Genomic DNA, 24,464 nt, shown 5'->3' with positions numbered 1-24,464 from the left:
TCTAAATTTAGCACGGCTAGTTTAGCTGCTCAAGTTCAAATACATGGACTCTGATGCACCTACAACACATATGCTCAGATACACGCAAGCGCCAGTGAAAACTTTTCAGGAGGTTGAAAGCTGGAGACTCAGTCTGGTACATTCTTGTTTCTCTTTCCCTCTTCTAGTAAGAGCACGTCAAATTGTTAATCAAGGTTTTGATTCTCCATTTCCCCTCTCATAATTCCTATCTAAAATCATGAGAGCATCATAAACGATACTGCCATGCTTTGCATTACACACTTAGGTCAAGTTTTTATCAATACAACTCATATACAAGAGATTAACTATGTAATATATATTTATTATTCCTTTGTACAGAAATTCTATTGATTTCTTGCCCATCAAGAGCACACTACTGGACTACAAACTACCGGGTTTACAAAGGGATTACACAGTCCTTCTTACTCTAAAACTCCACCTTTCTTTTTATATCTTCACAGATCTCAGCCAGTGTGAGTCTCTCACCCCGTTAAATAATAGCAAAGATAAAAGGCAAAATATCCAGAAAATACAAACAACAAGCACCTGCTGAGGCTCCACCACAAAAACCTGTGCTTAACCTTAATAAGATTTAAGCATGTATCCAAAGTTAAGCATATCTTGAAGCCCTTCAGGTGACTTACATGTGCTTAAATCTCATAAAAGTTAAGCACAAGCTTAAGTGCTTTTTTGAATCAAAGGTAGACTGCTGCAAGACCAGACAGCATCATCTTCTAGCACCACCTGTACTTCTGTTGGAGGTGACTGTTGCTCCCACCTGAGGAGTGGGCAGCACAGGGGAGTGAGTACCAGCTTCCTGGGCACACCATTTTACCATATTAGCCTAAATATGGTAAAATGTACTCCAGTTTAAGCTCAAGGACTCATTTTTCAAACCACAAAGACCTGCCCAATCAGCATATTGCAGAGGTTCCCTGTGCCTCTTACATTCTCAAACCCACAAGCCTGATAAGCTGTTTGGGACTCCAAATGGTAATAAAAATCCAAGTGCTGGGAGAGACCAAGCACTGAAATCTGCCTCCAGAATGGCATTGAGGTGGTGTGGGGGAGCCAGGTGGGTGGCTCAGCTGAGGTGACAGCTGAAGGAGTTGTCACACAAGCAGCAAGCCCACCCTGGCATCAAGATCACTGGGTAATGAGTGTCCCCTCCAGGGTTTGCTCATGCCAGGCCCAGCCACTTCCAAAAGAAGTGTGAGATCCCCAGAAAGCTGCTGGTCTTGTCCACCTGTGAGCACCTCCAATGGAAGAACATCCAAGACTCCTCTTAAAGGCTCAAAAGCTTTGCACTGCACACACACAAACAACAAGACCCACCTGCCCCCGTGCCAGAGAATGACTCCCACCACAGTGCTCCAGTCAAGAACAATAAGAAAAGCGATTTCCAGACTTTTGTGCTGTTTTTAAGAACAAAAGGCTGGAAATCAAAGCAAGGGAAGCCCCATGCTCACCAGCAAGAGAGCAGTACCAGGGTTTGGAAAGCAGGAAGAGAAACAAAACCAATGAAGCCTATTTTCCCCCTCCCCAGCCTCCTGCTACCCCAAGAACGAAAAGGGAAGAGATAAGAGTTGTCAGGTAACATCAACATCGCCACAGATTTTCTTTCAGCTGCTTACCAGTGTGGCTCCTTTTATGTACCATTAGCACATTGGGCCCAATGCAAACCATGCCACAGACGTCACATTTCAGTTTACCATTCGGAAGCCGGATTCCTCCCTCGCTTGATAGCTCCTGCATCTTTCTGTTATCCACCATCTCGTTACTCCCAATGAAGGGATCTTCCAGGCTGCTTCCTCCATCGTGAGCTCTGATAATATCTTCATGAATCAGGGGCTTCCTGTCAAATTCCTCATCACTTTGCATTTCTAGCTTTACTGAATTTGCTGAAATTAAGAAAAAAAAAATAAAGTTAAACCCATGTATTTTCCACGTTCCCAACTACTAATATCATGATAAACTTTTTACTGTTATCAATATTAAATCACAGCCTTGAAGCTCAAATCATCATGACTCTCATGATGGTGATGGCATCACAAGTTAAAATCGTTTATTTCTTCAAGACTTTGGTTTGGTTTCTTTCAATTCTGAATTTCTACCCCTATTTTAAATCTTAAGAACTCGGGTACAGTGTGACCCAGACACCTGCCAAAAGTTGCAGAGATGCAGCAGGATTAAGAACTAACCTCCTGCTTCTCAACTTGAACCACGAGAATTGCCTTCTTCTCAAGGAGCCAAAGCTACAGGAGCAAAGGCCAAAGCCAGAGCTGCTCCTTCCAGGCCTCTCCTGCCCAGTGCCCCGAGAGGCAAGGTTCCCAAAGGCACAGCACAAGGAAACAAAGCAGGACTGTTCCCAACGCAAAGATCTAGTGAAGCCAGGCTTGTGGGCTGTGCCAGTAATCTCCCAATCACCCTGCCTGCACGGACAGGTTCCCTCATGGAGGGGAGACCAGTCTCTGGAGGAGCCTCCAGTGCTTTTTTGCTCCCACCTTCTGATTCATGTCAATGGGACACTGCCAAGGCAAACAGGGCTGCAGCAAAGCCTACACTGCTGGATTATTTATATTTGCAAGAGAAATACGTGCAGTTGAAGAACTTTCACATCTGCCTGGTGAGACTGGCAGGCTCACTGCTGATTTCTGTGATCCTCAGGTGACAGGATAAACCTCTTCTAACCACTGAGAGCTTTGGGATCAGCAAGCCTTTAAAGGAAACAAATGTACCAGGCTTTTTTCACAAAGGGGTGTCAGTGCAGGGGTGTTTTAATCACCAAATGCCCCCATTTCAATGCCTCAAGAGTTGGTCAAACCTGCCAAAAGGCCCATCCCAGAGTCAGAGCCTCCATCCACAGTGTCAGCCAGAAGGCAAGCCCACGTGTCTGCGTCCCTAAGCCTTGATCCTGCTGAGGGGTTTAACAAGGAGGTGATTCAGCCTTCATATCTAAGCAGTCTTTGACCTCTGTACTAAGGCCATTGGCACGAGTGCTGGTGACTGCAGCGGACCTGGACAAATCTGTGCCCTGCGCCTGCCTGGTGTCACCAAACTCTGGCCACATATACTCCTTGGCAACCCTGTACATGAACCCAATGACAGAATTGTAAGTAAACACTCTGAGGCATCACAGTTTCAAACAGCTGGCCTGGAAATGTCAGAAGAAAAAGCCCTACTATTCAGAGTTCCTCCTTCATCTTCCCCTTCCCAGAAAACACAGGGTTCAGAGACTGATGTTGACACTGCAATTCTAAATCACTGCTGTTACTACCAGGGAAAGCATAATGAACAGAGTAAAGGAATAAGAGAAGAGCAATGGTAAGATGTTTCTTTTTAATCATAAAACTGTTGAAACATCTTCTGCTACTCATCAAGGCACTAATGGGAGCTAAGAAATGAAAAGAGTACTGTTATGAGAAAGCCCATCCAGAGCAAGGACACTGCTGCATCAGATCACAGCAGACCTGTATCAGCACAGGCACCGCAATCCAAATGGTCTTTTGTAACTACAAAATATTTGAGTGCATCACTTATAGAAGGGAATTAATATTTTTGTTACCACAGAGGTACATTTATTGTTCTTAAAAGAGTAAAAAAACCAGCCCAAACTGAGAGGTCAGCGAGGACGTGGCCCTAGGCAGAGCCCTGGGGCAGAAACAGGACAAGAGGAGGCAGTTTGCATATGGCAGTGGCAGCACGAAGCCATGGGAAACCATCCTGCCCTGGTGCCAAGCCCAAGTGGCACAGCCACTTCTGACCGGGAGGATCTACCCTGTAGAGGGGCTGAGCAGAAAGGAGGAAGAGCAGGAGCTCTGGCAGAAGCCATGGGAAACCATCCTGCCCTGGTGCCAAGCCCAAGTGGCACAACCAGCAGCCTTCTGACTGGGAGGATCTACCCTTGTGGAGGGGCTGAGCAGAAAGGAGGAAGAGCAGGAGCTCTGGCAGCTCCGTGGGCTGTCAGGGAGAGAGCTGAGGTCCCAGACCCACCTCCCCATGGCAAGCACACACTGGTGATTTATGGACAGCCCACTTTCAAAGTGAAGGAATGGCAGTTCCCTTTAATAATAGCAGCCTTTTGGGGCATTCAGCAAGTCTGAGAATGAAGCCCAAAGAAACGGTTCGCTGGCTTTAGGAGCAGGATTTAATACACTCGGCCACACAAGTAGCTACAGCAGAGCCAGAAATAGTGCCCTGGGCTCCTCATCTAAAAGCCCAGGTTGCTGCCACGAGCCTGCACGCTGTCCTGGCACAGTACTGCACAAAACATCCAAAACCACATCCCAACTGTGCACATTTACATGTACTCACATGAGAAAGTCTTGGATTTAAGTGTCTTCTTATGTATATAAATTTTTGTCTGTTTCTCTGATTTGGAGTAATAAACACTTGAGTGCAGTTAGTGCTGAGCGCCACGACTTCCCATTCACAGCTGTGGAGCTCTGCCTGCTCAGCACACACGAGAACAAGGCTAGGAGAGCTTACAAATGGGAAGACCACTTACTTTATTCTCCTTCCCCTAGCACTTCTTTCTGCTGAATGACGCTTTCATGCAACAGGATAAGCAGCACAACCAAGCGGCACGAGCCGTTTGCTGAAGCACAGCCTCCCCACACACACCGAGCTCACAAAGCCCAAGGAATTCAAGCTGCATCCTTCAAAACATCCCAGCTATTCCACGAGCTGTGCAGGCTGCTTGTTCCTCCTCCTTCCCTCACCTTCATGCTCACTGCCATTTTCAGAAACTCTCTGGTAGCTGTGGAAAGGTTTCCTCCAGCTGGGACCAGGTCTCCAAGGAGGGGAGCAGGGATCTCCTCGGCTCGTTGCTAATCAGGTCATCTCCTCTGCCTTACATCATTTGGGGTGTATATATCAGGCTGTGTGGCAGCTTGCAAACAAACAGGCACTTAAATTGCATATAGTTTGTTTTCTCTGTTCTCAGCCAGCCTCAGAAGCTGCAATCATTTAGTAGTGGCACTGTCTTTGTTTTCACCTACAGCACTGAGGGAGCACAATGAACTCTGCTGCAAAGGAAAAATAAATGTTCGAGGGATGTTGATGGCTATCCTGCACCATACACAAGGCCCCACATCAAATTTCACCCTGTGTTCCCTTGCCTTTCTTGTTCACATGCTTGATAAAAGCATAAATAAGTAAATGGATTTTGTTGGGGGTTTTTTAAGTTTTTGGGACATTCCTTAAAAAAAAAAAAAAAGACAGTAGAAGAGATAGCAGGGATGAAACTGTAATCCAGCTCACTGCAAAAGCATGAACTTGAAGTCAAACCATTTCCCTCCAGCTAATATATGTTCCTTCTACTTTTTCCAGTCTGGCAAAACACCTTGTGGGGAAAAATACATGACAAACACCACAAAAGCTTCTGCTTGGGAATACGAAGTTAATGGCACGTATTCTCCAGTCCACACATTAATGTTGCTTTCTTTTTTATTTTTCTTTTTTTTGTTGTTGGTTTTTTTTTGGTTTTTTTTTGTTTTGGTGGGTTGGGTTTTTTTTCTTTCCTTTTGTTCAGCACATAAATCAGCTGATCCTGAATCATACTTTATCCTGAGCGGCCAAATTGAATACAATTATTGTTAATGTCTCATAAGTGCCAATTAAACTCCAATTCCCTGTTAAACAGTTTCCTGGGAACTTTTCAGTACAAAAATATTTCCTTCACCCACAAATTAGTGTGGCTACAAACCAGAAGTTGGAAGGTCCACCTAAAAAAAAATATTCCTGGTATTTCTTCCTCTGTCATGGAAATTTTTTCCCTCAAAGTGAGATGGGGAAAAAAAAAACCTTCTGTCTTGCTGAGAGATTTGATCCTCAGGTGGAGCATAAATGAAAGTAAAGTCTTAAGCAAGCAACAAGAGTGCAATTCCCACTAAGAAACAAAATTCCTCCTGTCACACAGCGGGGAGAAGGCAGCAGGACTGTAGCCCTCTGTCTCCTCTGCTGTCTGCTGTCCTAGGTCAATGCTTATTTTATCTGTGGCCTTGGAAAGCCAGGCTGGCCACTGTCACCGAGGGTTTGTGGTCCCCAGCTGGAGGCTGGCCCTTCCTGGCAGCAGCCATGCACCACCAGCCCCTTCCTGCTACCCCCAGAGCAGCAGCAAGTCAAGCCAGACCCCTCAAGGCCTCCCACACCTCTTCCCCCACCCCCTTTCTCTCACCAGCAACAAACAAAGCGTTGGCCCAGCCTCAGATATTCATCCTTGAGGAGGCAAAATTCAAACCTGCCGCCCCCGAGGAGCCTTGGATGGCTCCGTGGGCGAGCACAGCAAAGGACATTCACAGACACAAGGTGTTCCCTAACCAAAGGGGCCAGAGAGTGGCTGCCAGGTGAGGCACCAGCAGTCCCAGGGTCTGCTCCAGGCTCCCTCCAGAACACAACAAAAAGCAGCATTCAAAGCCTGGATGATGTGCCTGTCTTTACACTCAGATGAAAAGAAATTATGAAATTGTTACTTCCCTCTGGAAAAGAGGCTGAGCCCTACCTAGAGCAGCACAATGACAGGCAGCTACAGCACAGTTTTGTGCATATTGTGCTGTCAGTGGTCAGTGACACCATCTATTTTAATCATGCACTTCTCCTAGGCAGTGGATTAATGACATTGCTAATTGGCAGCTACAGACAAATAGAAAATGACCCAGTTTCTAACAGGTTTTGAACCCAATTCCTACACATCACAAGCCCTGGAGTTGGTGTGTCCCTATACTATTAAAGTCCCTGTTTCTACACTATCAAAAGCACTCAGCAAGGGTGAGTGTAATACAGTTAATTTTAAGAACCAGAATGGCAAACCGATGAGTGTTTTGTAAAATGAAAATTAAAGGAGGAGGGGGGAGAACCCTTCTGTCTTGATGGATTTTGAAAGTTCAAGGTAGGGGATGCCAGAAGTTGGAAACAATGATCACTGGCTCTTGTTCAGTCTAAGAGCACTCTGGTAGCAAAAAGGGTCCTTAAAGAGGGTGTTTACATCACTCCAGAAGTGTAGTGAGATTTTAATGCATGTTCAAACATACTTTCCTCCTGAAATAGTACAAAATAGTCTTGGGTGAAAGAAAACTTAATCTTTGAGTTTCTTGTTGCTGATAGAATTTGGGCCTTAGTTAATGACTCTTTTCAAGTTCATTTCAACTTAATTGTGAGCTATTAAATGTGTAAACAAGGGAGCACCAGCAAGTCTCCCCTTTTTAAAAAGGCACACACACAAGGGGAGAGAATGCCAGCCAAGCAGTGGCAGAGCAGGGCACAGAATTGGCTCTGTTGTCACCTCACAGCCTCAAAGTACTCAGCCAACAGGTTGACATTAAAAAGCAAACAGCTTTAGCAAACACTATTTAGTTCCTGAGAAATAAGCAGGTCCCCCCTTCTCCTGAGGAGCAGGCATCACTCCAAAGCTGTGATGCTGAGGAACAAGCACAGTGAGATCTGCTCAAGACATCTGCTGCTCAGGAGAAAGGAAGATGTCTCTCCAATGGCACCTGTGGGCAGTGCTGTCCTTCCAACACTGAAATGGAAGATGTTTCAGTCAAGGGTTAGAAAGGTGTGTTTCAAAGGAGCCAGTTTTGCTCTCACAGTAGATTGAAGCTTTCTGGAGGTTTAGAGAGAAGTGAAGCTGAATCTGAATGGAACAAATGAGGGAGAATGTCACCTGCAAAGAGGGAAATTACCCAACTCTTTTCTTGACTCGAGTACCAAAATGTGCGATCACGGACGTTCCCAATGCTGGATGTCAAATTTGTTTATTGCAAGCCCCAAAGATTTCGCTTTTGGCCACCGAGCCAGGGCAATGGTAGATGGTGATACCATCTTGTCATGAGTGACCTCTGCAGGGTTCTGTTCATTCACAACAGTTCAATCAAACCAAATAGTCCACAACTAATAAAAAAGAGGAAGGAGTGTTTCAGAAACTTTGTGCCGAGTCCTTTTCTGCATGCCACAAACGGGATTCTTCAAGCCCACAAGGAGGTGCTTAATGCGCCAGAAATTCAGTGAGAACTGATCGGCTTATTTAGGGATCCTTAGAAATTTTTAGTTTTCACATTGAAGAATCTCAGTTTAAGCCTGCTACCTCTGAAGTCAATTTAAACTCTCACTAAATGCAACAGAAGACTTATTTCATCTCTTCTGGAGGTGGTATGTGCAGTAAGTGTAGACTAACAGGTCTGTTACACCCAAGTTTAGTTTAAATTAGGATGCTGCTGCATAGCTAAGCCAAGCTTCAGTCAGGTTTTAGCTGACACAAACTGTGGTTGCCATCCTCCCTCAATCCCCACCCCTTCCATCTTTCATACTGGCACCAGTGATTGTGGAATTGGATGCTACACCAATCTAGTTGAAAACCAACCTTCCTGAGAAAAACCAACCCTTTTCAGCTGGATCAGGCTCCTGACCAGCCGTACTGAGCCACCACAACAATCAGCATCACCCCAGATGTCACCACACACTTTCAGCAGCAATGGTTCTAAATCACCAGGTGGCTTCTCCCAACGCAGCTCTCCAGGGCCAGACACAAGGGGTGAAGACTGCAGCACTATAATGTGTGAAACAACTTTTAAGCTCAAATGGCCATATAAGCTTATGCAAATATGAAGCTGAAAAGACCACAGTTACAGTTGGAAGGGCTCTGATTTAAGCAAACAGCATCCCAGCAAGAGCAGCATTAAGAGCTGAGATCTCTTTTCTATCACAGCGCCCAATTTTGATGGTTTCAGTGACACACATGCCAGAAATGTTTTGAGGCAGCAAGGTCATATTCAGTGAGATTCCTGCTGAAGTCCAAAGGCTGGGACACTGAGTAGAGAGTTCCCGGTATAAGCAAGCATGGCAGTACCTAGCCCAGAATCTGCCCCAGATGCCCAGCCTTCAGGCATGACTGTTTGCTCACCACAAGTCACCCATGCTGCATACCTCCATCTGGCAAGAGTATGAAATCCTAATTGAATATATATGATTGCTCAGTGTCGCAAGATTCCTCTCCAGAAAGACCTCAGGCCAAATTTCACCCACAAATGCATCTACGCAAGCAGCACTTACACAAGCTGGAGTCGTGTATTCATATCCCAGGGTAGGAAAAGTACTCCTGATGACCCAGCCTCCCCCTCCCTTTGTGCCTGTACTTACAAAATAACAGAGTGCAACAAATAGTGTGCTTAACATAATACAGGGTTTCTGCCAATTCCCTATAGGTGCAAGGAGGAGCTTCCCTTTCCCATTCCCCCTCTTGCAGGACCAGAACCTGATCCCTGTGCAAGAGGAGTGAACACAGCAAAACTCTGTTCCTAGCTGCTGCCCCCTCTACAGATGCTCAAGCTAACTCAAATGATAGTCTTGGACTCATAGATTTTTCCCTAAGGTCAAACTAGTAGCAATTGTTGGATATATCTTTATATCCAACATATTGTTCTGCCTTTTTTTTTTTCATCCCTGTTTTGATGGGGTGAGAGGCAGCAGGATGTTTCTTTTACCTCTTTTGCTGTTGTACAAGATGTGGTTTTTTTTGAGAAACGTCATCTGGCAAATTGTGTCTTTCCACAAGACCTGCCCAGCCCTTGTGCTCCCCTCTCTCTCCTGCTGCAGCCACGGGGACTTGGTGCCTTTGTGTGAATGATTTCCCACTTGTTTTGGAGGGGCAGGTGATGCAGGGGGCAGTGGTGCCCAGCAGGTGTTCTCCAGGGCCCCTTCCATTGTGCAGCCCCATGTCCCAGTGGCTGTGCAGTGCAGGAGGCAGGTCTGGTGCTGTGGGTGGTCTCCCTTTCCCTCGCTGACCTAAAGCAAGTCTCTTACCGTCTGCAATGTGTACATTAAATACTGTCAGCCTCCTCTCCTACCACAGCTCTTCTTTACTTCAGTAGAGCTATTTCTGATGCACACAGAAAAGCAGAGAGAGGAGGAAAAATAAAGGCTCAGTCCTGTAGTGAACCACGCTGTCTCTCAAAACATGAAACCATGAACACTTTTTTAAGACCAGTTCAGATTCTAATGAGGGAGAAGAAGAAACACTCATTGAGGAGTGACACAACATTCACCCCTAAGAGGCTACTGAGAGCTCTATGTGGTACAAAAACTAGAAGTTTGTAATGGAAAATGCTAACAAACTACAGCTATATATGGATCATCCCTTATAAACAAAAATAAAGTGATTGATAACATCCATTTGAAGAGACCAAAACCTTATTGGCTCACTCATTGTTGTCTCTGCTTCTTAAAAAGTGCAGGACTTCCTAAAATGCTTTCCAGCACACACAAAGAGTAGTAATTATAACAGTAATGATTACTTCATTTATAAGGAACTTTCCATTCGGAAATCAACACTATATTTGAAAATACATCAGAAGAAATTGTTTGAAGCCAGTGGAATCACTTCTCTGGGTCAGAACCTTGCTTCATTTCTGGCATTTTTACCACTAAAGACATTATCTTAAATCAGTGAAAGGCTTTCATTACCAAGTTATATATCATCATTCACAGCTTTCAGGAAAAGTTTTATTTATTTCTCATTATATAAATTCTAAATCATCTTAATGCAACCTGACCTAGCCTTGTCCTCCTCCTCTAAATAAGGCACCTCCCCAACTCATCAACCCATGGAAAATTATAGGATAAGCACCTGCCACAAAAATATTTTCTGTCTTTGTCATTTATTGTAAAAAGCAGACGAACAACAAAACCTGTTTTTGTTTGAGGCAGAGCCTTGTCTGCACCCTGGGAGGCAGGTGGCTGCTGCAAAGCCATGGGCAGCTCCCCAGGTCTGTGTGCAGCTCTGGGTCTCTGCAAATGCCTGAGCACAGGGACTTCTCCCACTGCCGGGCTGGGTCCTGTGTGAGTAAAAGAAATAAAAGGGAAAGCAGCTCTGCCTAAGCACAGTGACTACACAATGCTGAAGGAGACCTCATAAAAGCCCGTGTCTTTGTAAATGCTGATTTCTGTCAGCGTGGTGCTGCTTTGAAATGTGTATTTTTACCCGAGGCAGCTAAAGAAAAAAAATTGGATGTCCTTACGTGGTTTATTTATTTATTTTTAATTATTTGAGATAGCAGAGGAGGATGAGGATTTAGGGATCTGGAAATACCTGCTCACAGTTCAGAGATCCCAGCAGTACTGAGTTCAGCCCATTAAGGCAGAAATCAGAGCACAGAAATTCACCCATATCTCAAGATGCACATGAAAGGGCTGCTCCAAGAGCCACATGGTATGTTACAAGGATGGCAGCATCTGGTTTAGCCCCTTAAGTTTTCCAAATGTAAAGGACAGTAGAGTTTATAGTCATTTTCCATTTTCATAAGTCACTTCAAGAATCCAAATCTGTTTAAACTCAAATTTTAATACACTAAAAACAGGGGGAGGGTATCTCTGCTGCCTCCTTCCCACAACTTAAAACACACCAGCTATTAAAGCAGCAAGACATTTAAATGACTATTCATTCTGATTTTTTTTAAAGCAGTGCTAGGCTTTCACCTGTATCATTATTATGTAGGCAGTGACAGATGGCAATGGAAAAATATAAAATAACTCTTAGAGTATTAACTTTTTTCAGTACCGTATGTGTCAGATTCTTTAGCATAAATAAATGGCATTACACAGTCTCATTAAATCTATACATCTGTGTAGTAACTTGCAATTTATGGATATTTTCTGACACAATGTTCAAACCAACAGGTTTAGCTCACATGTTTCTTTTCTCACCATGCCATCTCCAAGTCACCAGAAAAGCAAACAAAAGCAAAACCCTACACTAAATATTCCTGAAGAATTCTATGAGAAGATTTTCTATTCATCATCTACATACATTTAAAAGAAAGAGAAGGGAAGAGAGTGGTGGGATCATGGAAGAAAGGGGATGGAAAGAGTTGGCAAGTAAAACACACAATTAGGCACCTAAAATTTACATCTTTAACGAGTAAGGAATGACTCCCCAAGTTAGATTAAAACAATAAGGACACAAATAGGGACGTTTTCTCCTATTGCCCACGGAAGCACAAAAAGCCAGAGCAGCCAGGAGCCCCCATGGACTGCAGTGCCCAGAGCAGGGACTGCAGGACTGAAGGCTGGGCTGGAACAGCTCAGGCTGCTGAGGAGCTCCGGCCATCAGCGAGCACATGGAAAGGTGTGCCAGTGCCTCTGAGCACCACTCACCATGATCCAGGGGAGTCAGGGAGTTAGAGACATGAGAGCTGTGTACTCTGAAGGATCTGATACTTCCTCAGGCCTTTCCCAAACATGTCCCATAAACTCAGCTGCTCCATGGGAACCACATGTCCAACCACCCCACAGAGCCACAGGCTCTGGGGGATGGTGGAAGGAGTTCTTGCTCCTGCAACCTGGATTACAGGGAGACAGCAAGGACACTGCACCTCCTGGGACAGAGCCCTGAGGAAGGAGGGATGGCAGGAGAGGGCTGGCTTGTACACATCTGGGAGCACTCCCAGGCCCACCTTCATTCATCCTTGAACAGGAGCAGGGCAGCTCCTTGAACAGGAGAGGATATCACAGCTGCTCTAGTCCCAGTTAAAAAGACTCTTTTTGGGCAATAAGTTGTGTTTGGGAGCTCTCCCTTTAACACAAGAGCCCGCTGGTCCAGGCTGGTGGAACAGGATGCAGCACCACTTGCTGTTACTAAACAATTATTAAAGATGTCAACAAAAGATAAAAATCTGTAAATAGAGCTGCAGTCACAGAACATGGAGACCAGCAGCCCTGCAACCTCGGTCCCCGTGGCTGTGCTTCAAGAGGTACCTCCCCTTTCAACTCCTTTGGAGATGTTCTCCCAAGGGCTGCAAGGGATCTGGGGAGCTGCTCACTGAGTATCAATGAACACTCCTGCCTGAACACCAAGTCACACCTTAGACAAACTCAAACCCAGGTGACACATTAGCAGTGGAAAGATGAAATCTGGCATTAGCAGCAACTCCTGCACGTCACACCCTTTTGTCTGCTTGGGTAAAGGATCTGTTGGGAGCTATTTATGGACTGGCTCTTTTCCTCTAGGAGGAGCTGGTATTTCTGCCTAAAATTAAGATGGCTTGACACTTCCTACGATGAGGCCCTGTTTTTTACTTGCTTATCACTTTGCCAAAAACAAGTAAGGCTGAAATGTATAGACAATATTTTAATTTTGTGAGTGTGTGCAAAACTGAAAATCAAAACAGTTGAACTGGCTCTGACAAAGAGGTCAGAGAAACCACTACCCCTGGTTCTTCGTGTTCAGGTCAGGTGATCCACAATCAGCCAAAATAACAAAGCCTGCTTTCCTACGGATTTGTACCCACAGCCTCCTTCAAGCCCTCTTTCCTTCCAGGAAGTCCAGTTTGGGTGCCTGCTGCCAAACAGAGTGAGTACTTTTAAGTTCCACTCGCCTTTCCCCTCACTCATGAGGATCAGCAATCCCGAGAGATCCCCTGACCATGCAACTTCATCTCATGGGTACACTTCTACTGCGTCAGTTCAAGGAAAGTCAGACCCAGGGACAAAACATCACTGACACGACTTACTTTGGTTTTGAGGACAGGTCATGTGCATTTAAAAATCGTTACTCACTGCAATGAAAAGAAGGGGGAAAAAAGAAGAAAAGGGGAAAGAAATTGGCATCCTAAGAGGCTCACTAAAGCTCTTTAAAGTGCATAATTCCATCATCATACTGTACATAGCACACGATCTCTGAGGGGTAATTATCCATGGATTGGAAGGCAGTGTGAATACACACACAGTCAATATGATGTGCTTGCTGCTGCTTCTCTTTTTTTTTTTCTTCCTTTTTTTTTAAATCAATTTTAATTGTTGTGGATCTATTTCTGCTAATAAAAGAGAGTGAACTGATTCTGGTCGGATAGATTTCTGGATACGGAAAATGAGTGAGCAAAACATGTGAGAGTACTTACTGTATTACCAGAAATATTTATAAATGGCTCTTCCCTCCCTCAGCTGGCAGAATATCAAAGCACTGAGGAAGCAGCACGGATGGCTTCTGAAGGGATGGAGAAAGGAAAGGTCCACTCCTCCATCAGCAGCCTGGGAAAACAATGCCACAGAGCTTCAGCAGAAGCCCAGGCGGGAACTGCTCTAACAGCAACACCTCCCCTCTTGTTAAGGGGCGAGCACTCCTGTGAGGGCAAACTGTACCAGAAAGGATCACAAATGAGCCCCTACAGGGAATATATAATGTGTCTGCTGGGTTGGAACAATACATGAACTGGAGACCCAAGGTTTTTTGTAACTGTGATTCCCAGGAATGTCAGTCATTCCAGCTGAGGACAATCATCTTCTCTGAAGGCTTGATGCCTCCACATACCAAGCTCAGCCCAGACTCTTCAGGCTTGACAGTACTGAAACATTCCCTGTAAAACACAGCACTATCACAATGCATTCATTAGCTGAATTAGTATCAGCATAATAAAAACGTGGAGACAAGCACGTTTACCAAGAGCACCTACAAATCACCCCTACCCTTGCATGAGAACCTGGATCTCCTGCAAAAGGGGTCCTGCAGAGGTACACACTACACACACAGCAGTACCCTGCAGATTCCTTGCAGGGACATGTGCCTTTGTGAACTCCCACCCGCACGCAGCCCAACCTTCTAGAACTGGATTAACCAAACACACACTCTGAACTTTGTCTAAAGTCATGATTTGTTTCCATGTATCCCACTTGTGTGGACTGCAGGATTTCCTGGGGGAGATGAGCACCCTGTTGGCAGCTGTGCTCCCAGCTGTCCCCACCCTGCTCTCCATTCCCAGCGCTGGAGGACTACAATAAAGTGCACCAATTCCCAAGTTGGCCTGTGCATGTGAAAATGCCTGGGGGTCCTGATTCAGTGCAATACTTAGGCAATCACTGATCTTTAATGTTAAAGTCAACAGGATCTCGGTACATCCATAGGTAATTACATGGATTCATCACTGGGCTGAGCAAGCATGTTCCAGCTCACAAAAGCAACGAAAGGACAACGTGCAGGAAGAACGAAAAGCCTTCAGGAAAGGATTAGCAGTGTCACAAGTTAAACATCTCCTCCCTGATGACATACAGGATCGGGTCAACTGTGCAGGCAAGCGAGAATGCTGTAGCATGAAGTCACAAATGGTACAGCCTGCTCACTCTGCTGCCTGTAGTAGCTCCGCAGGTAACGAATACAGAATACTAATGTACAATAAGCAATACTTTAATAGCTCTACTCTGTAGAAGAGGTAAGCATTTTTCAGTGTTTAACTGCACATCATTGCTATTCCAGATCTCCTACTTGGCTGTTTTAACCTACCTAGCAGATTTAAGTGTAAGAAATAACAATAAACCTCTCTGTAATCAACCCCTGAAACCCTGTAACTCTTGCTTTACGGTTCTAAAAACCATAACCTAGGAGGGCTATAACCTAATAGTGAGATGCTGTCATTAACTGGCTACTGAATTACAACAAATAATGTGGAATGACCTGAGCAGCAACTCCACCCTACCATTTTAAAAATAGATTGTTACCTATTTGGTGACAATATGAACACATCTCATTTGTATAGTACTAAGCAACCTGACACTAGTTATGACCAATCTTAGGCTTTAAAAAAAAAAAAGGGCATTATTTAAAAATCATCTTAATCCACACTAAATATACAAGTTCTTCAGATGATTATGTCTTCTCATAAGTACAGGAAATATTAAGAATTTACAGTAGGCCATTTGAGTCCCCCTCATTTACAGCAGGCAGAAAGTAGTTCAGCTGAAATAATTGCCAAGTAAGGAAAAGATAAAGATATAAAGCAAATTTATTGGCTGTCTAGCAGACTTTATTTCAATTTTCCCTTGTCACATTCCCATCAAGTGCATGTACCTGCACAATTCTAGTTGTGAAGGCTACAGTCACAGCCATGTTCGATTCAACTACCCCTGTGCCAGATCTGATCTGAGGGGCTCAGGAAGGCAGTGTGAGTACTCCCAGGAGAGATAAATAATTTTATATATCACATGCCACGCTTCATTTGTCTGCTTGCATGTGCACAGAGAGCTCATTGACTTCTTTTAAAGTTCTGGAACATCACAACCACCTTTATTCGTGCATATATGCTAAAGACTCTTTGCACAAGTGACTTGTTCATATAACAATGCCTTGTTACTACTCTGTTGCCAGGTTTCTGGCCTGGGGCTTTGGGATCAGCAGCTTCCTTAAAGATATCATCAACAGGGGATTCTCACTCCAGGGTAAGAATAAAGCATCTACCATGAGGCAGGGCCTGAGATGTTTAAAACTTGGAGATTTATTTCAGGCAGCTGCACCCCGCACACACGGAGGTGGAATATTCCAGTCTCCAACTTGCAGTTCTGGTAGGAGACACAGGGAAAACAGAGTTTTCACAGTGACTACCAAACACAAAGAAACAATCATATGGGTCAAACAAACAGAAATGTTTCATTTGCTATGAAAATCAATTGAGTTGACTCAAGACATTTGTTTGGGAAAAAAGAAAATAAAGTCTTTCTGAAGTTGTGCCACCTCCCCCTTTCAAGTGCTGGCCCTTTTGAGCCGAGATACATATTTTTGAAATAAACTCAGAAACATTTTCTACTTTCAAACATCATAAGCCATTTTAGTCTTGCTGAAGCATTTTCTCCCCCAACATTTTCATCTAAATTGACTCAAATTTCATTCTGGTTCCTGCTTACAAGCTGCCTTTTCCAACAAATTTATTATTTGTCATTTCCACCTAGTGGTTTCCACAACAAGCTGTAAGGATGCAAACAAATCTCAAGTCAGTCTTCTGCATCAGGAGCTAAGGAAGAATTTCTGAAATGGGCATTGTTGAAATAATTTTTTTTAATTTAAAAAAATTAAAAAGCAAACATTTGAAACCTGTGTATATCCTTAACTATACTAATATATTTTGGAGAGTGATACAGCTAAGCCTCCCATCCTGTCTCCTGCACAAATAGTTACTTCAGAGGCCTTCCCTGGCTGCCCAGGCACAACAGGACAAAGCAGCTCTGCAGCCACTACACCTCCATGGTCCTGGAGCTGCACCCTCTGCTGAGCCTGGAAACAAAGCATCTGAAAATTACCCTGGGGGGGTAAGGAGGCAGTGATGGAATGACAAGGCTGGGAACAAACAGAAGGGTTGTGTGTGTCTGAAAGTGCTGTCCCCACTTGCAGGGCTCAGGCTCTTCCAACTTCCCTCTCCTACTGCCCTTCCTGCCTACCTGCTACAGCCCTGGGCTCGATCTAGCTCTGCTCCCAGACACGGGTGAGGGCAGGGAAGTCAGCATGAGGCAGTGCCTTACTGAACTTATAAATCCCTTCACTTCTCTGGGCTCTAAACTTCCACTCAAGATCAGTTAAGACACTCCATAAATCTTACTTGGAATCTAGTTGCATCCTTAGGTGCCTAAACACATGTTTAAACAGGAATCTAAATCTCTTTGCAATTCAGTTCATCTGCAAAATAGAGATTGTAATTCTTTATCTTACGGGGGTTCAGAGACAATAAATTGATTAACGTTGGAGATTAATGTTCATGTGCTCAAGTCAATGGAAGCAGAAACAAATCCTAATTCAGGGTGACAGAGCACTTACAGGACTCCCAGCATTTGTAAACCCAGTGCCTTCACTGTCACGGACAAGACACATCTGCTTGCAAAGAAACTTGTACAGTATTCCCTCCATATATTTTGACTAAAGCTAGAAGTAGCAGTCTGCCTCTTTTATGAGCCCTTCAGAAAACAATATCTCCACACAGCCTTTAAATTATCTACTCTTGGGTTCAATTAATTTGATGAAGAAAAGCTTGGAACATAAATCCAAGTGATAACTGAAGTTTAACACGGGCTGCAAGGAAGAGAAGGGCAGGACTTTGCATGTGTTTGTACAATAGAGAAATTGTTTGAGCCAGTGGGAACAAATTTCTAAGGCTGATGCCTGATAATATGACCCCATGCCAGTTGAGATGTCTTCACAAAGACCACACCATGTGCTGTTGATTCCATGACTCATTATTTCCAATGTTAAAAGTATGGCTGGGTACCATACTAAGGAAGGAAAATATTTTGCGTCACTACAGTAATTTTTTCTTATATCGCAAACAGAATACATTGATTAAAGCACACAGAATCTGGATGTTGATTTAAGGCAAAATAGGTAATTAATACTCATTTGGAAAGAAGAAGAAACAACATCCACTAAAGTAGCATCTCTTTGAAGAGACAGGGAACAAAATCTTATCTAATATTCAATCCATTCTATCCTCTATAAACAACATGACAAACACCAGCTTTAAGAGGGGTTGCAGGAACAGAAAATATCAAGGTTGACATTGTGAAAGTCACAAAGATGAAGCAGACCTTGAGTCAGGTGCAAGGAAGAACCTCTGCCTCTCTTTGGCATCTGCCAGACACTTTGAGCACTTAGGCTGATGGAGCCCAAGCTCTTCGTGGCACTGCTGCAGCCTCTGCCTTCTAAGTTGGCAAGGGTGTTGATCACACATCTGTTTCATCACAAATTCCATCTGGATTTTAGAATTCTCAATTTAGATCTCATCAAGACTCGCACACATCTGCAGAGAGCTTTGATTTCTACACACCAAAGGCTTCCAGTGGGAAAAAGCTGCTCTGAATAGTTTCCCACCCACTCTCACTGCAAGACTGATAACAGTGCATTTGTGCCAGTGCTTTTGATAGAAGAGGTACACACACACATATACACAAATGCAGACACATGTGTTGCTGCTGGTGAAGCTCTGCTCTTTTCTTAGCTTGGGTTTGGATGTCCTTGATTGAAAAACATTGCAGCAGCCTGAACCCATCAGTCTGCCCTGAGCCCAGCAGCACAGGTTTTAATGAGGAAATATCTGCTGATAGCTTTTGTTTCTACTGTACCTTTAACTGTTGGCAGGAAAATTCAGGAAAGGACTTGGATGTCAGCTGGATACCAAACATCATTGGCCACTGGTCAATCATCAAGCAAACAGCAGGGCTGAATGGAATGGATTTGACCCAGAGGTTGCCAATTTTTCAAAATATTACATGCGACCATTTCTTAAGCAGATTAGATGACACAGTTTCAGCCAAACATACACCAGAAAACGAGACTGTTATCCTCCGATTTGTTCTCTTTTTGGGAAAAAAAAAAATGAGGGCAAACTTTCAAAACTTTCAACCTTCTTAAAAAGGCAGTGAGCTTTCTGCATTCCTGACCTTTCACTTGCAGAGGGAATGCTGATTTCTTGCTGAGCTACGGCTCTGATCATCCCTGCCAAAGCTAAGACGTACACGAGCTGGCTTACCCTTGTTTCCACTGGCTGCTGGAGCACGCCAAAGAGACTGTGTGCCCTCCTGCCTCCAGCACCCAGCCAAGCAACGTGATACTTTTCAGAACCTTATATAGCACTTTAAGAGCTGTATAGAGGAGCTCAAAACAGGATGACACAGAGGGCAGCGGTGCAGGGAAGTTGAGAAATGTCTTCTACTTTTGCTCTCAAGCAGATCAAATGGTCAGTTCCAAAGTGGGGCATGATCAACTCCCTAACTTTTTGGAGGCAAAAGTTAGCTGAAAGACTAGAATAACACAGAGTAGGAGTGGAAGTGGATGTGCTCACCCACAGACAAAAAAAGAAGGTTTATTCAAGCATTGCAGTATGACAATCATGCAATGCAAATGCCCCAGTGAAGTGAAAATGTGCAGTCAGCCCTGGAGCCTGAGGTTTCAGCATTCCCAAGGCAGGGCAGTAAACTGTGGCACTCTGGGAGTGGCCTTTGGTCGTGCCATTTCTCCCAGTAAGCCCAACAGGAAACACTAGTGCTGAACAACTACTTCTGAATACCCAAGCTACTGCTAGAACATGAAAGCTTGTGCCTGCAGATCCTAAACAGTGCCAGGGTTCCTTCCTGCCCAGTGCTGTTTTACCCAAGAGGCAGAAGAAAGGTCTGTCAGGAAGTCTGTACCTGCACTGCCTACTTACCTATGCTGTTACTTACTGTAGTGCCTAAGATGGGCCACAGTCCTATGACACTACTTCTGAATGAAGAAAAAGGGATCAGTGTTTAATTTTACAACCATTGCAGCACAGATCTGGGGTGCTCTCTGTCAGTATCAGCACAGACAGGCTGCATCTTCAGGCCCGAGGAGAAGAGAATTTGGCCCGAGATGTTAAAGGGTTATTTTAAGGAATGCTTTTCTCTTTCTCCCTTCTCTCTCTCTCTCCATTTGTTTGTTTTGGAATTGATACCAGGAAAAAAAAAATGTAACTAGGAAACAGAATACATAACCGCCTGAGGTGATGTACAAGAAGTTTCTTAGCATTCTCTGACTTTTTCCTGGTTAAAACCAGTTTGCCTGGGGATGGGCCAGCTCGGTTTCGGCTTCTCCTGCTTTCCCAACATTCCACAGAATAGCATGACCTTCATTAACTCAACACAGCAACTGGATCCAGCTAACAAAATCCAACACATGTAGGCACTTGTCCCCCTCGTCCTCAAGGGTACAGAAACACGGATACCGTTGTTCCAAAACTGGCCTTGTCATTTCCAGTCCTTATCCTCTCACAACAGATGCTATCAGGACTGCTCCTTGCTGGTTAAAGGCTGCAGCAGCTTCTCTGCACCCTTTCTGCTTACTGGATTAGCACCCAGTTGCTCTCTTAACTGTGGATCTAGTGAGGGAACTTGGCAAAAAAAATAGTTCACAAGAAATGGTAAATAACCAGTAGTCCAGGCTCTATACTTGTGTTGGCTGGGTGTCAGGGCATTTGTTACTGAGAATATGGACTTGTTCATATTTGAAAAAAACAAACTAAACCCCAAACCAACAAACCAAACAATAACAGAAAACTTCAGAATTGTAGCAGTCTGAATGTGGTTTGATGAATTAGGGGGCAGGAGGGGAGGAAAGGTCTAGTCAGCCTGCAATACTATATATCTAGATATACAACAGAGATAGTGGAGAACGCATTGAAAGATAACAGACCAGCCTCATATTTCAGTGTTTATTCAAACTTTTTGTGTTTTTAGATTAAATTCCGCAAAAAAAAAAAAAAAATCCAACAGCTATGGGCAGCAGAAAGCAAGACATTATTATGAGATAAAATAAAGTAAGCTCTCTACCATTCACACTCAGGAACAGCACTCACGAGCCCAGATTCAGCACTGGCAGGTCTTACACATCCCCTACATCCTACTACCTTCAGTTTCTCTGTATTGACAGGGAAAAAAGTAGCCACACTTTTAATGGGTTGGGGTGTTTGTCACACCTTTGGCATTCCATACTCTCCCACAAGTCAAGCAATCATTAGAAGAACACATCACACTCTGAAAACTCTCTTGGATAAACAGAAAAGGGAGAAGATAGAGGCAATGCCTCAGATTCATTTAAATAAAGCCTTATACATTCTAAATTTTTTGAACAGCTCTTTTGCAAGAGCTGTTCAAAAGAATGATCATGTGATCAAGATGTGATCAAGAGAAGCTTCAGACCTAGTAACTTCAAAATTGGGCTCTGCACCTCATCTAGGGCAGAGAACTGCAGCAGAGGGACTGCATCCTTTTATCCACTGTGCTGTTTGTCAGGCTGTACTACTGCTTGTGACAACCTCGCAAATGCTCAGTTGGCTCTTAACCCACAAAGGCTCCTGAGTGAAGCCAGCCCCTTGTGAAGCAGCTGTGCTGCCCAAGGATGGGTCCAGAGGCAGCCACAGAAGCCTCAAAGCCTAAAGCCACTGTGACTCAGCTGAGCTGCAGATGAGAATCTGCTCTAACCAAGGGTGTGATGCTGGTCCAGTCACTTCCGCAAGGAGAAGAAAGCTGGCACAACTTCTACTCAGGGAGGTGTTCTTCCACCTAAGAACAAGGAAGATCCTTGACATAATTCTGACCATGATGTAACTCAAAGTGCTTTCCAGACTGAGATCCTTTTCCCCGTTCCGTAAAAGTCACACAAAACTCCACAAAGTTCACAGACTAAGTAATGAGAATGGAGATGGGCAATGGGAGACAGAGAGCAATAAGCCTGAGTGAAGTGTTGCATAAGCAGTGTTAATGTTTCTGTAGAGTTGATTAGTTTAGTTTGTTATATCAGCAAAATAAGCAGAGGAAAGTGAAAGTGTTTCATATTTATGAAGTTCCATAAATATTCTCAGGACTTTGCTCCTTGGTAAGGATTCCAGGTACCACAGTAATACCAGAAGGAATAAAAAGTACTATCAAGCTTGTACAGCACTCACTATATCTCTGTTATTTGAGCAAACATACCGAAGTCTGTCATTTTTATCCCCAGTTTAATCTCAGACATAATCATCTGGTGGTGTGTATATTTAACCAAATTCCTCACTCTAGAGCACAAGAGTTCCACCAGCAGACAGCACCCTGGATGCTGCTACAAAGATCCTTACTGTTATGAGTATGTATATCAAAACAACCACTGCATTTGAAGTAACCAGCATGAGAGGTGGCCTCACCATACTCAAATTCCAAAACGGTTTTGGGCACACATTCCTATCTCTCTTGGTCCTTCCCCATGGGGATTTAAACCATCACTTCACCATTTACTGCTGCAAGGGCAAGTTTATGCCACCTAGTTTTACAGATCTAACAGCTAGTTATCCAAGTCCCTGCTAGCACTGTCTAGGTTCCCTGTGAAGTCAATCCAAAGAAATAGGCGTCTCCAGAGGGCAAATAACTTCATCCCACTTGTTCTGTGAGATGCTGGTTTCTGGAAAAGCCTACAGTACAAGATGAAATTACTAGTTTGGACTAGATACCTCACTTCTGCAAGGCTGAAGTTCCTCAAAATGAACTCCATGTGCATGGCATTATTCAGTGCAGAACTTCAGATCCTTCCACACAAAAACTGGACAATCTTTTATCAGTCATTCCAGCTGAAACCATTTATTGCTAATACAGTACAAGATGAAATTACTAGTTTGGACTAGATACCTCACCTCTGCAAGGCTGAAGTTCCTCAAAATGAACTCCACGTGGATGGCATTATCCACTGCAGAACTTCACTTCAGATCCTTCCACACAAAAGCTGGACAATCTTTTATCAGCCATTCCAGCTGAAACCATTTATTGCTATGACAATGGTCCTTAATCATCTTCAGAGCAAGTCATTCTTGGCAGATAAGAAGTAAAGCTGGACCATATTGCTATGCCTCCCCAGCTTTGGGGGGAGATGCTCAGATGTCCCACCACCCCCCTCTGTTCTACTTTCTGGCTTATTTTGGCCCTTCAAAAATCCAAACATTCCATGGCTTACCTGTGCCTTCATTTCTATGTTTTACATGTGATTTTCAGGTCATGTTCTTGCAATATTATAGGCCGTGTCTGGCACTGAGAAAGTTTTAGTCAAGAGTGTTTTATGTTACTGGAATTGCTTATACAAAATTCCCTTTTACAGATTAATTTATGAGAGAAGAAAATCCTGTACTTATCTTAATTACTTTATTGATTCTTGGAAAAAGAAATACAAACTCAAGCTGGGAAGAAGGGAAGATAACATGCACTTGTCTTTCACACACAGTGAAAATCTTTCCACTGATGCTGTTTTATAATGCCCAAGATCCACTCTTCTGCTCTAGAGTGGTAAAAACTGACCCTTTTCTTTCCCCCATTCCCATGAGAGAAACAACTACAGAGAAACAGCAGGAGGGAAGGACAGGGAGAGACAAACTAACCTATGAAAGCTTTCACATACAACTTTACAACAAGGTTATGTGCACTCACCCAGAGCATCCTACAGCAAAGCAGAACCTGCTGCTAATGCCCTGTGAAACAGCAAAAGGAAAACCACCACTAAAGGGGGTAGGATGGTTTAAGGAGTGCAGAGAATGGCAGGATTCAGACACATTAGGATGAGATTGTTAGGATCTGACCTGTGCACCCCCATGGCCTCTTGTCCATGCCTGCACAGAAGCCACAGCTTGTTGGCCATTACCTTTCCCTAAAGCAGTGACACTCTCTCCACTGAAGACAGGGCAGGGAGCTCGAAGGTTTCTCACCAGCTCGTTTCACTGCCTAATAAACAACAGGCCCTTCCATACCCAGCTCTTCTGGGGACAGGCCTGGGCTCCAATGGTGTGACCACAGTAATTAACTCAGGGCTTGTTACAGGCATGTTGTGATCTGCCCTGAAAATGCCAGGACACATGGCTGCACTCGGTCATCCATCATGCAAAGCCTTCCTTCCCGTCAAGCTTCCAGCCAGGACACGGAGCAAGGCCAGGTTTAATCCCAGGTTATGAGTGTGCATGAGAGCATAATGCTGGAAAAGAGTGGATTAACAGAAGCTGGAGTTACTCCTTACTCCACAAGTATTGCTAGGGCTGAAGTCCTGCAGGCTGACTCACACAGTTCCCCACCCGCCCCGAAAGAAACAATCTTCTCAAAGACCTATGAACTGAAAAGAGAAAAGAAAACCTACAGGTTTGCTGAAAGGGAAAAAAAAAATAAAAAGAAAATATCCTAAA

At 44.1% G+C, this 24,464-nt stretch overlaps 1 protein-coding gene across 6 annotated transcripts in view; it reads right to left on the bottom strand.

Moving 5' to 3' along the window:
* The window catches only part of IKZF2 (IKAROS family zinc finger 2), a 119,258-nt gene that overhangs the window by 55,142 nt on the left and 39,652 nt on the right, over positions 1–24,464 (bottom strand). For 5 of the 6 annotated variants that reach the window (XM_039728698.1, XM_039728696.1, XM_039728699.1 and 2 more), the window contains one exon: positions 1,656–1,922. In XM_039728698.1, coding sequence (XP_039584632.1) covers positions 1,656–1,922 — 267 coding nt within the window. Of the gene's footprint in view, positions 1–1,655; positions 1,923–13,910; positions 13,926–24,464 lie in introns of those variants that run through there. The other variant, XM_039728701.1, reaches the window with a different exon arrangement.

The sequence above is a fragment of the Passer montanus genome, unplaced genomic scaffold (genome assembly GCF_014805655.1).
Source record: "Passer montanus isolate IOZ18808 unplaced genomic scaffold, ASM1480565v1 scaffold66, whole genome shotgun sequence".
Lineage (NCBI taxonomy): Eukaryota > Metazoa > Chordata > Aves > Passeriformes > Passeridae > Passer > Passer montanus.
The sequence above is the reverse complement of the archived record's forward strand: the minus strand, read 5'-3'. Positions and strand labels throughout refer to the sequence as shown.